At 42.6% G+C, this 13059-nt stretch overlaps 1 protein-coding gene across 2 annotated transcripts in view; it reads left to right on the top strand.

Moving 5' to 3' along the window:
* cwc15 (CWC15 spliceosome associated protein homolog) overlaps positions 1–7165 on the top strand; it is an 82002-nt gene extending 74837 nt beyond the window's left edge. For both annotated transcript variants that reach the window (XM_038818190.1, XM_038818191.1), the window contains 2 exons: positions 3583–3689; positions 6431–7165. In XM_038818190.1, coding sequence (XP_038674118.1) covers positions 3583–3689; positions 6431–6560 — 237 coding nt within the window. In that variant the 3' untranslated portion in view covers positions 6561–7165. The remainder of the gene's footprint in view (positions 1–3582; positions 3690–6430) is intronic.
* The last annotated feature ends 5894 nt before the right edge of the window (positions 7166–13059 follow it).

The following is a 13059-nucleotide window of genomic DNA, read 5'->3' as shown; positions in this document are numbered from 1 at the left end:
GTTCCTAATTCCTATTTTCACACAAGCGCCAGATGATAACTATATCCAACAAGAGAAGATCTGACCATCACCCTTTAACATTCAATGGCATTACTATCACTGAAATCCCCACTATCAACATCCTGGGAATTCGTTTTAACCAGAAACTGAACTTAGCTAGCCTTACTCCCAAAGCAGGTCAAAGGCTAGGATTCCTGCGGCAAGTAGCTCACCTCCCTAACCACTCAAAGCCTGTCTACCATTTACAAGGCACAAGTCACGAGTGTGATGGAATACTCTCCACTTTCCTGGATGAATGCTGCTCCAACAACATTGAAGAAGCTCAACACCATCTAGGACAAAGCAGTCCACTTGATTGCTACCCCTTCCACAAACATTCAGTCACTCCACCATCGATGAACAGTGACCATCCAGAAGATGCACTGCAGGAACTTACCAATGTTCCTTAGGCAGCACCTTCCAAACCAACCAGAAGGACAAAAGCAACAGGTACCTGGGTGACCACTGCCTGGATGTTCCACACCATGTCACTCACTATCTTGGCGTGGAAATATATCGCTATTCCTTCCTGTTGCCAGGTCAAAATAATGGAATTCTTTCCCTAACAACACTATGTTTGTACCTACACCTCAAGGACTGCAGTGGGTGGAGAAGGCAGCACACTGCCACCTTCTGTAGGGAAACTAAGGTTGTCAGTAAATGCTGGCCTGGTGAGTGAGTGATGCACATATCAGTTAATGAATTTTAAAAAACGTTTGGGCCGCGATTTAATGGCCTCATCGTGCCGGCTTGGTGCCGGAACAAGGCAGTCGAATCTCGCGAGATTTGAAACGCTTGAAATACCTTGCGAGACTTAATGGGTCTCGCGAGATGTCGCAATCTCGATCTTTCCCTCACTGGGTATGATCCAGATCCTCATTAAATGAGTCATTGGCGGGGAGCGGGGTGGGGAGAGGAGAGGAGAGATGAGATAACTCAAAGTGCGGCTTTGGCAGAGAAAACGGCAACGTGTTGTTGAAACCAGGGTGTTTCGTGGCGCTCAAAACTGGACAGAATTTCTTTTCCATTGAATCGGTCCCTGGATTCCAGCAATCGGAGGCCAGATTATGCAAGGATGTAGATATGTTGTAGCTGTACAAAGTCCAAGTGAGACAGCACCTGTGCAGTTCTGAGCTCCATTCTTGAGAAAGAAAATACTTGCCCCGAGGAAGAATTTAATTGACGATTTGCCAGAATGATGCCTGGACTCCAAGAGGAAAATGTTGAGGAGAGATTACACAACCTGGAATTTAGGTGCAGGAGTGATTTATCAATATTTTCGAGATTTTGAGGGGCACTTTTGAGGTAGGTAGACGGAAACTAAGTTTGCTGTTTGGGATGCCTAGGAAAGGGGGACATGGGCTATAGATTAGAGCCAGGTCTTTAAAGAGTGAAGCTTGGAAGCACTTTTATATGCACAGGATGGTAGAAGCTTGGATTCTTCCACCAGATTGTTAGATTAATTGTTAATATTAAGTCTTGATTTTTGTTAATCAAAGGTATTAAGGGGTCACTGTCTGTGCGGAGTCTACACGTTCTCCCTGTGTCTGCGTGGGTTTCCTTCAGATGGTCCGGATTCCTCCCATTGGACATTCTGAATTTTCCCTCTGTGTACCTGAACAAGCGCTGGAGTGTGGCAGTGTTAATGTGAGCCTACTTGTGACACTAATAAAGATTATTATAAAGGCTAAGGGACAAAAACAGGTATTTGGAGTTGTCACAGATCAGCTATGATCTAATTAATTGTGGAACCGGCTCAAAGTGGTAAATAGCCTATTTATGTTCCAATGGAAATGGGAGTAGGCTAGTCAGCCCCTTGAGCTTGTTTTGCTATTAAAACATCATGACTGATCAGTATCTTAATTCCATTTACCAGCCTTTGATCTATATCAGGGGTGGGCAAACCTTTCCGTGCAAGGGCCACATTCAGAAATTCACAATTTTAAAGGGCCGCATAGTATATTAAGTAAAATAATTACTTCACCCGGTTATGATTCTGGGCACCTCATATAGAACATAGAACAGTACAGCACAGAACAGGCCCTTCGGCCCTCGACGTTGTGCCGAGCAATGATCACCCTACTCAAGTCAACGTATCCACCCTATACCAGTAAGTAACCCAACAGCCCCCCCCCCCCCCCCCCATTAACCTTAAAAAAAAAAAAAAAATTTTTTAATGACTTGGTGGGCCGCATGCAGCCTGCGGGCCGTAGTTTGCCCACCCTGATCTATATCCATTGCTACTCTTATCTAGCAAAATCTATTAATCTTGGTATCCAGAGCATTCAGGAGTGCAAGTTAAAGATTTATGCTATCCTTGGTTTTTCAGTCTCAAAATTCATAGCTCTTAAGTTTAAAATTACATCCCTGCATCAAGCCTATTGAGTGACCATTGTTTTGAGCACCTCAATTTGATAACACCTCCAACCATTATAACTCATGGGAATGAAAGCTAGGTTTATGCAACCTGCCTTCACAATTTAACCCTTTAACACTAGATAGCATGATGGTTAATCTGCACTTGTGACCCTCTGCACGGCCAATATAGCCTTCAGACACAGTGCCCAAAACTGAAAGTAATGCTTCAGATGGAATATGATTAAGTTTCTGTATAATGGGGCAGCACGGTGGTGCAGTGGTTAGCACTGCTGTCTCACGGCGCCAAGGTCCCAGGTTCAATCCCTGCTCTGGGTCCCTGTCCGTGTGGAGTTTCCACATTCTTCCTGTGGCTGCGTGGGTTTCACCCCCACAGCCTAAAGATGTGTAGGGTCGGTAGATTGACCAGGCTAAATTGCCCCTTGATTGGAAAAAAATTATTGGGTACTCTAAATTTATTTTTAAAAAAGTTATTGTACAATTGAATCTTCACCTTTTATATTCCAGCCCCCTTGAGATGAAAGCCAGTGTTCCATTAGCCTTTGATTTTTTTTTGTACCTATGCAGGGCAGCAAATATATTTTGTATGGAGTTGTTAACAATGAAGTTGTTGTGGTTTGCTTAGGAGAAATAATTGCTGATTAGGGAATCTAGGACTGACAACATAAACAAATAATTAGAGGCAAACTTTCCAGAAGTGAAATTAGGAAACACTTGAAATTTGGAATTCTCTTCCACAAACAACAATTGATGCTAGATCAATTGTTAATTTTAAAATTGAGAATGATAGATTTTTGTTGGCCAAGGGTATTAAGAGTTATGGGAAAAAGTAGTTTTATGGAGGTAGGTTGCAGATCAGTCATGATTCTATTGAATGGCAGAACAGACTTGACTTTTTTTTTCCCAATGGTCCTCTGCTTTTCTAGCAGTATTGTAAATTTAGCATATGAGTGACAGAAGAAATGAGGACAGCTGATGCCTCACTATTGTGAACTAGAAAACCTCTGATGCATTTTTGGAATTTGCAAAACCTTAAACAGTTTGACTTATAACACTGCTCAAATATGGGGAGGGGGGGGGGGGTCGGTTAGAAAATAAAGATATTCAGAAATCACAAGTTTCTAAATGGCACATCCCTGCATAACTGTGAATTTATAACTTCCATAGGAGCGTGAACAGAAAGCTGAAGAAGAAAGAATTAGAATGGAAAATATTCTGAGTGGCAATCCTCTGTTGAACCTCATTGGACAGTCAAACTTCAAAGTGAAGCGGAGGTAAAGTGATAAAACCATTTAGAATATTCTGTTAACAGAAACAAGACTGTTTGAGTAGCCAATATGCTGACACTTTTCTGTAGAGATGGAACATGGAAATACGTTTGTAATGCATACTGTGGAATGCTAAAGATATTCTGAGCTGTGATCAGTAGCTATGTTTTTGAATATTGTCAATTGCCTGACCTTTTTTTCTTGCTGCAGTAAAATATGGTCAAGCATCAAAATTGGGTTCTTGAGCAACTTTGAACATAATTTAATTTCCAGTGTATCAAATTGTTTGCACAAAACTGAAGTCTTGTACAATGAAATGCCTTCTGGCAGGACAACACTAAGAAAGTAAGAAATAGGAGCTGGAGTAGACTATACGCCTCTTAAACCTGCTGCCCATTCTGGATCATTGCTGATTATCTGCCTCAACTCCACTTTCCCACCTGAGTTGAATATAGTGTAGACTGGTGATGTACCTTCCTTCATCTAGATGGATGAGATGAATGTCATCAGTCTTCATTATAGACATCACTGTATGAAAATGACATTGAAATAAGCCATTCTGCACTGAAATTAATTTGCAACGACCTTTAATTAATTTATTCTGTTTGTTGGCTCAATGATTAGCACTCTTGTCTAAATTGAAAGGTCATGGGTTCAAGTTCTTGATGCTTCAATACATAACTGAAGCTGATGAACTGCCTGAGATGCCATATATAAGGTGTGATGTGGAGATGCCGGCGTTGGACTGGATGGGCATAGTAAGAAGTCTTACAACACCAGGTTAAAGTCCAACAGGTTTGTTTTGAATCGCTAGCTTTCAGAGTGCAGCTCCTTCCTGAGGTGAATGAGGATTCACCTCAGGAAGGAACTGCGCTCCGAAAGCTAGTGATTCGAAACAAACCTGTTGGACTTAGCCTGGTATTGTAAGACGTCTATCTATAAGGTGAGCCGTTGATTTTATGTGCCCTCTCAGATGGACGTGAAAGATCTCATACCACTATTCTTTGCAGAGCTTGGATTCCCTGCTGTCCTCATTAACATTCCAGAATCAACAGCCTAATTGGTCATTCATCTTGTTGCTGTTTGTGGGAGGTTGCTGTGCACAATTTTGTTGCTGCATTTCCTTACACTTCAAAAATACGTAATTGCTGATAAGTACTTTGGCAATTTAAGATTGTGAAAGGTGCTTGTGGTTAGCACTGCTGTCTCATGCCCCCGAGGTCCCAGGTTCAATCCCGGCTCTGAGTCACTGTCGTGTGGAGTTTGCACATTCTCCCCATGTTAACGTGTGTTTTGCCCCCACAACTCAAAAGGTGTGTAGGGTAGGTGAATTGGCCACGCTAAATTACCCCTTAATTGGAAACGGTGAAGTGGGTATTCTAATTTATTTTTAAAAGTTAAAACACTGGCTATGAATAAGAACTTCCATTGAGTCACAGGTGGAAAAGTCACGTTGTGACAGTGTTCCTTTTAGAATTGTGTGTCAAGCATACCTATATGGTCACATTACACAGTCTCTCATAATCTGCTTTATACTTCAGCCTTAGTTTATGGCTGCTTCCTTAATTCTTTTTCTTCATTTCAAACAGCATGAAACAGTCGTGCTTTAATTCTGTCATTTACTCATCTAGGAATTAGAATTTATTTGGCCTGAATGTTAGAACTCTCTGAACCTATAGATTTGTAAGAGTTTAAATCTCCTTTCATCAAATGTTAATTTTCTAGTTCATGCATTCCACCCAAATGCCAGAGTTGAAATCTATACAACAATTTGTTTCATTTCAGAACAGATTAAAAATTTAAGTCAAACCTAATGAGTGGACTTTCTGACATAGCATAGTAAATATATATATATAATCTTGTTTTCTGGTGGAGAGAATCCTTGGGCGAAAGTTAGATTTCTTCCTACCCCTGCGATGGACGTGTAGCTCAGAGGGTGCCTTTGAAGCTGTTTGCAAGCTAGTTATCATAGAATTTTTACAGTGCAGAAGGAGGCCATTTGGCCCATCGAGTCTGCACTGGCCCTTGGAAAGAGCACCCTACTCAAGCCCACATCCCCACCCTATCCCCATAACCCAACCCAACACTAAGAATAATTTTGGACACTAAGGGCAATTTATCATGGCCAATCCACCTAACCTGCACATCTTTGGACTGTGGGAGGAAACAGTAGCACCCGGAGGAAACCCATGCGCACACAGGGAGACCGTGCAGACTCCAGACAGTGACCCAGTGGGGAATTGAACCTGGGACGCTGGTGCTGTGAATCAATTGTGCTAACCACTATGCTACCGTGCTGCCAGGTTATGTGAAGTAGTTCACATTTGCTGTTCCTGTTCTGATACTGAAGCATGTTAGTGTTTTGCAAATTAGGTTTTAAGATTTAGGCATACTGATGGAGGCACCATCCTGTGTCTTGCATAGCTTATGTTTTGAAGTAGATTTTCCTACTTTCCTGTTTTGAAAGACAATGCATGCTAATAAGGCTGGGAAGTAATAATTCTGTCTCTAAACAGTCATTATGAAATCTGCCTAATGATGCTAACAACATTGCATAACTGAACAGGAGACATTGAGTAAATTGTGCGCATGACTGGGATTAGGATGTGCCAATTTGGGAGGGGATAAATTTAAGTTGGCTCACATCATCCTATGAAAATGACAACGGTGATGAATGATAGGAATAACTTCAGATATTTTTGTACTTGGGGCATTAGTGCTATAATTTAATTCTGTTTTTCTTTTAGGTGGGATGACGATGTAGTGTTCAAGAACTGTGCGAAAGGAATAGATGAATCAAAGAGAGATAAAAGATTTGTGAATGATACACTTCGCTCAGAATTCCACAAGAAGTTTATGGAAAAGTACATTAAATAATTGGCATCAATACTCTTGCTGTTCAATGGTTACAGAAAACATGTTTTTCTCTCTGCTCCAAGGATGATGAACTCTGTTACCCTCCCTTTTTGGCTCCTTGGGCCTTGTATCAGAAGATGAACATCTGCTTTGAAGTTTCTGACAGTTCTGCTGTTAGGTGGTAGACATAAACAGCCCAGGAAATAATTGTACACCTATTCGTGAAGCACCTGATTTCTACTTCATTGCATTCTGTTGCATTGCAAATGAAAGAGCTTGGTGATATCAGAAGACGGAGACTCAGTTGAACTTGTGTCCTATTTCTCCGTTAACCACGTGTTGCATCAATGCAAGTTGCCACCTAACTGTATTCCTGCAATATAAGAATAAATTGTTTTTTTAAATTAATGTAGCTATCATAACATTTGTATATAATGTTTTTTCCTGGATTAATCTAATGACATTTGTATGTCTTGGTGAATATTTTATTGTAAGTTATGAGCAATACTTAAGACTAGGGTGCAAGATATGACTTGCATCGACAAATCAATTTCAATCCAGTGAGGTATAAAACATTTTATTACTAGACTTAATCCCAATTTTAAAAATAAATGTTATTAGTAAAACCGTTGATTCGTTTTAATTTTAATTGGCCCTTTTAGTATGAACAAAGTGAATTATTGATGTATCTTAATCTATGATTTTATTCAGTGTCACACCTCACAAGATTTACAGGGACAAAATAAACTTCCATCTGAAAAAGCATGTGATCATCAAGGATAGCCAGCATGGATTTGGTAACGGCAGGTTGTTCCAGTTCCTTACGGCAACAGAGAAAGTTGATCAGGTAGTGCAGTATGGACTTTCTGAAGACATTTGACAAAGCCGTACACAGATTTGTTAAGATGGAATCCCATGGCTGAAAGAGAAAGTAGCAGTATTGATCTGCTTAGTGACTGGAAGCAGAGAGGAGTGGTTTGCATTTGGTATTCTCTACAAATCAGTTATGGGTCTGTTTCTCTTCAATATTTATAAACAGCCTGGTCTTTGTTTAGGGAGCAAATTTTTAAAGTTTGTAAACTTCGCACTATGGTAGACAGGGAAGAGGAAGGTTGTCGGCTTCGACATGATCTCGATAGGATGGTTAAATGGACAGAAACATAGACTGGATATTTCCAGCTGTTCACAGCGTGATCCGCAGAGACTTGCTGTTTCCCGGTAGCGAGGGGTAAATTCAATGAAAAACCCCGTTGACAACGACAGGACCAGGAGATCCTGCTGCCAGTCTATGGCGGGCCGCTGCGGACCAGACAATGGGTTGCATGAAAATCCCACCCAGAGAAGCAAAACAGTTCAATATAGAGAAGTGTGGAGTGATGCACTTTGGTAGACTTAATGGGGAAAGACAGTATACCACAAGTGGTGTGGTTTTGAAAAGTACATGAGTAGAGAGACCCAAGTGTCCATATTCCCACCCTTAAAGGTGGTAGAGCAAGTTGATAAGCATGTGATTAAAAGCTACATGAGTTATTTGAATTGATAAATCGAGGCATAGAATATAAAAAAAATACTGGTTAAACTTCAACTGGATTATTGTGTATAATTGTGGGCTCCACACTTTGGGAAAGATGTGTATACCTTCGAAGTGGTGCAGAGGTGGTTTGCCAGCTGTTATCAGGGATGAGAGGCCGAAGTTATGAGTAGAGGTTGAGAAAATTAGCACTTTGTTTTATTAATAATAATCTTTATTGTCACAAGTAAGCTTACATTGCACTGCAGTAAGGTTGCTGTGAAAATCCCACATTCGTCACACTCCAGCGCCTGTTCGCGTACACTGAGGGAGAATTCAGAATGTCCAATTCACCTAACAAGCACATCTTTCGGGACTTGTGGGAGGAAACCGGAGGAAACCCACGCAGACACTGGGAGAACGTGCAGACGCCACACACAGACTCGAGCAGGAATCGAACCTGGGACCTTGGCGCTGTGAAACAACAGTGCTAACCACTGTCCTACCGTGCCGTGAAGATTAAGTGGTGACCTAATAGAGGTTTTCACCATGATGAAAGGTTTAGATAGGGTGGATGGAGAAACCCTATTCATCTGGCAAGAAGGTCAATGAACAGATGTCATAGATTTAAAATAATTGACAAAAGGCTGGAGAAACAAAGAGAACTTTGTTTTAGCTGTTGAGATCTCGAGTGCTGTACCTGAAAAGGTGGTGGAAAGGGCGGCATGGTGGCAGTGGTTAGCATTGCTGCCTCACTGCTCCAGGGTTCAATTCCAGACTTGGGTGACTATCTGGAGTTTGCATTTTCTCCTCGTGTCTGCGTGGGTTTCCTCCAGGTGCTTCAGCCAACAGTCCAAAGATGCGTGGGTTATGGGGATTGGCCATACTAAGTTGCCCCTTAGTGCCCAGAGATTGTCCACTCTAAGGTGCCCCTTAGTGCATCTATTTGGGTACATACAGAGAGAATTCAGAATAAATAATTTTAAAAGGGAGTTGGGCAGATATTTGAGCATAAATCACCAGGATTAAAGATAACAAAAATATCAAGGGCTCAGGTGGGGCAGCATGCTAGCACAGTGGTTAGCACAGTTGCTTCCCAACTCCAGGGTCCCAGGTTCGATTCCCGGCTCAGGTCACTGTCCATGGCGGAGTCTGCATGTTTTTCCCGTGTCTGCAAGGGTTTCCTCCGGGTGCTCTGGTTTCCTCCCACAGTCCAAAGATGTGCAAGTTAGGTGGATTGGCCATGCTAAATTGCCTTTAGTGTCCAAAAAAGGTTAACTGGGGTTACGGGGATAGGGTAGAGGCATTGGCTTGAGGAGGGTGCAGACTCAGTGAGCTGAATGGCCTCCTGCACTGTAAATTCTATGATTCAATTAAACTCAACTGCCCTTTCAAAAAACTGAATGGTCAAATTCTCTGCTGTAAGTCTCTATGATACTGGTACCTGAAAAAGGATGTCAATCTGCTAACTATTCTTTTGAAAGATATCAGTAAAATCAGTCAACGTATCTAGTGTTATGTTATGCATTTAGAGCCTTATGGCATTTTATTATATTATTCCACTGTATAAATGCAAGTCATTATTGAACGGAACTATCCTAATCTTATACAATTTGTTGGTATGTTGCGTGATGCCACTGGTACCCAAAGGATGTTTTATGCATTGGAGTTTGAGTGACTAAAACATTGAAGTCTTATTTATGAAGAGACTCAAATCTGCACTTGTTTCTTTTGTGAATTTCTGAGAGATGAATAATGTATTTGAGCAAGTTTTTGGGCAAGTTTGGACATCCAATGGCAGCCACGGTTTGACTGGTCGCGCACAGGGTGTCTCCTGCATGGAGGTGTTGCTTTGGTGACTATTTGTGAGGAGAGAGTGTGGTGGATTCTCCCCCAGTGTGGGATGAAGAAGGGGTACCAGACCCGATTAAAGTTGGTGAAAGCCCTTGCCCAGGAGTTGGAAGAGCCTCATGGCACAGCAGCAGTGGGAAAGATGACAGAAGGGGTTGTGTCAACATCACAGGCCACATTTCAAATAGAGCAAGTTATTAGCTTCAATAAGGAGGAATTCAGACAACGGCGCAAGGAGATGCAAGTGGACTGGTCAATGGCGCTTGAATGTGTAGTGGCATCTCGTCACGGGTCCCTGGTGCGAATGGCGAAGCGGCTGGAGGTGTAGGGGGCGACGATCAAGCAGGTGGAGAAGACACAGTTTCAGACCAGAGCGACCAGATTGTCTCGCTGGAGTCCAAGATGGTTATGATGGGGGAAATGTGCAAGGTGCTGAGGGTGAGGGTCGGTTAGCTGGAACCTGCGTATTGTGGAGCTGCCGGAGGGAGTGGAAGGACTGAGTGCTTCCAGTTACGTGTCAAGAATGTTCTAGAAGGTCTTCGAGGCCCCGTGAAGTGGATCAGGCCCATGGTCCTTGAGGCAGAAGCCGAGGATAGGAGAGCCGCCACATTCTGTGATTGTGCAAATGCACAAATTTCAAGATGAAACTAAGATCCTGGGGTGGCCAAGGCAATTCAGGACTGTAGCTGGGAGGGGAACCTCGTCCGGATATACCAGGACATTGAGGCTGAACTGGCTAAGAGGTGTGCGGTTTTCAACAGGACCAAGGCTGCACGCTTTCGTAATACAGTTTGGTTCAGGTGTTGTACCCCGCCAACTTGTGGGTGACGTTCCAGAGGAAGGCGCATTATTTTCAGAAGCTAGATGAGACGAATGACTTTGTCCCGGACCAAGAGCTGGGGGAGGGTTAGGGATGGGTTGAGTTTTGTTTTTTTTTTAACGATTTGTCATAGTTTTGTTAAACTGCATTGTTAATATGTTGTTAATTTTTGTTTGTAAGTGTGATGGTGATGTGCATTTCTTGGGGTGGCTGGGCTTTCCTGCCCGCGATACCCGGTTAAGAAAGGTTGGGGGGTTGGGAGTTCTGGGAAGGTGGGGGTGGGCATGGGGAGATAGTGTGATGGGTCGACGCGGGGAGGGGTTGGAGTGAAGGGATAGGTGGTGGGATCCTTTGGGCCACCAGGTAGGGGCTGCCATGCTAGTGTGATGTGCTGGTAAACAGAAGCAGAGTGGCGGAAGAGTGCTGTGACTGAGATGGGGCTGGTTTAGCACAGGGCTAAATTGCTGGCTTTGAAAGCAGGCCAGCAGAACGGTTCAATTCCTGTACCAGCCTCCCCGAACAGGTGCTGGAATGTGGCGACTAGGTGCTTTTCACAGTAACTTCATTTGAAGCCTACTTGTGACAATAAGTGATTTTCATTCATTTTCATTTCATTTCAGAGAACAGGGCGGGAGGGGGGTGGGTTTGTGATGCAGTTTTTTAAGTTGGAACTAGGGGAAGATGGAGGTGGTGGCCATCTTGTGTGGGCTTAAGTCAAATGGGGAGTGGATAATTGGGTGGGTTTGGGAATTGGGGATGATGGCAGATTTTAATAGAGGAAGAAATCGAAAGCCTCCTGTTATGATTGTAACCTATAATGTCCGAGGATTGAATGGGCCGGGCCGGAAGAGTTTAAAGGAAGATGTGATTTTTTTCAAACAGGAAACGCATTTACGAGTACAAGGCCAGATGCGGTTGAGGAAAGGGTGGGTGTCGTAAACTTTTCACTCTAGGATTAATTCTAAGGCAAGGGAGGTCGCGATATTATTCAGTTAGAAGGTGACATTCGCGATGACCAGTAGTGCGGATTTATGATGGTGAGTGGAAGGTTGGCAGGGATGCCAGTGATTCTGGTCAACGTGTAAGTACCCAGTTGAGATGATGAGGACTTAATGAAAAAGTTATTAGTGAACATTCCAGATTTGGACTTTCACAAGTTTATTTTTAGAAAATATTTTATTGAGGCATTTATAATCTTAATTTCACATTTTAAACAACAGAGAGATCCATCTCACACAAAAAACTCACAATAACATACCCAACTTTCCCCACCCCTAAATCCTAACTACCCATACATTAGATACCCTGCCCTTATTCTTCACTTCCATGCTTCTCCTGGTCAATTTTCCTTGAAGAAGTCGATGAATGGCTGCCACCTCCAAGCGAACCCCTGTAATGAATCCCTTAAGGCAAACGTAATCTTCTGTAGCCTACCCAAACCCCCGACTTTGGAGGCTCCGGGTCCCTCCATCCCAGCAAAATTCATCTCTGGAGCCTCTGCAGCTACACACGCGTTCCCTTCTACATCTCTGATAGGTCCCACCTTTTCCTTAAGTAACCTTTTACCATTAATATATTTGAAATCATCTTTGGGTTTTCTTTAACTGTACTTGCTAATCTTTTTTTCTGTGTCCTTATACTCCAATCCTCTAGCTATAAAGATGAGCATTCCATTAGCCTTTTTGATTATTTTCTGCATTTGTTTGTGGCAGTTTAAGGATCTATGCACCTGAACCCCCAAGTCTGTTTGGACATCCACTGTACCCAGCTCCTTTCCATTTAGAAAGTACTGTGCTCTGTCCTTTTTTGGTCTTAAATGGATAACCTTCACTTGCTTACATTGAATTCCACCTGCCTGAATTTTGCCCGTTCACGTAGTCTGTTAATATCTCCTTATAATTTTGTGCTATGATCTTGGCTGTCTACAATGCCACCTAACTTTGTATTGTCAGCAAATTTGTATATATGGCTTCCTATGCCATCTTCCAAGTCATTAATGAATTATGTGAATATTTGAGGCCCCAACACCAATAGTCACCTCCTGCCATTCAGAATAATTACCCATTATCCCCACTCTCACCTGGCACTCAACCAATTTCCTAACCATGTCAATAATTTTCCCTCAACTCTGTGGGCTTCCACCTTAGTTAACAGCCTCGTATGTGGGACTTTATCAAATGCCTTCTGGAATTCCATATAAATAACATCCATAGACATTCCTCTGTTCCCTACTTTGAGGTCCAGCCACCAATTTCCACAATTATTCCAAATAATGTCTCCCAAACTAGTGTTTTCGCACAAACCTTAGCACTACTACAGATTTCTTTCTGTCCTCTCAC

The sequence above is a fragment of the Scyliorhinus canicula genome, chromosome 14 (genome assembly GCF_902713615.1).
Source record: "Scyliorhinus canicula chromosome 14, sScyCan1.1, whole genome shotgun sequence".
Taxonomy (NCBI): domain Eukaryota; kingdom Metazoa; phylum Chordata; class Chondrichthyes; order Carcharhiniformes; family Scyliorhinidae; genus Scyliorhinus; species Scyliorhinus canicula.
This window is presented reverse-complemented; position numbering and strand designations above follow the sequence as displayed.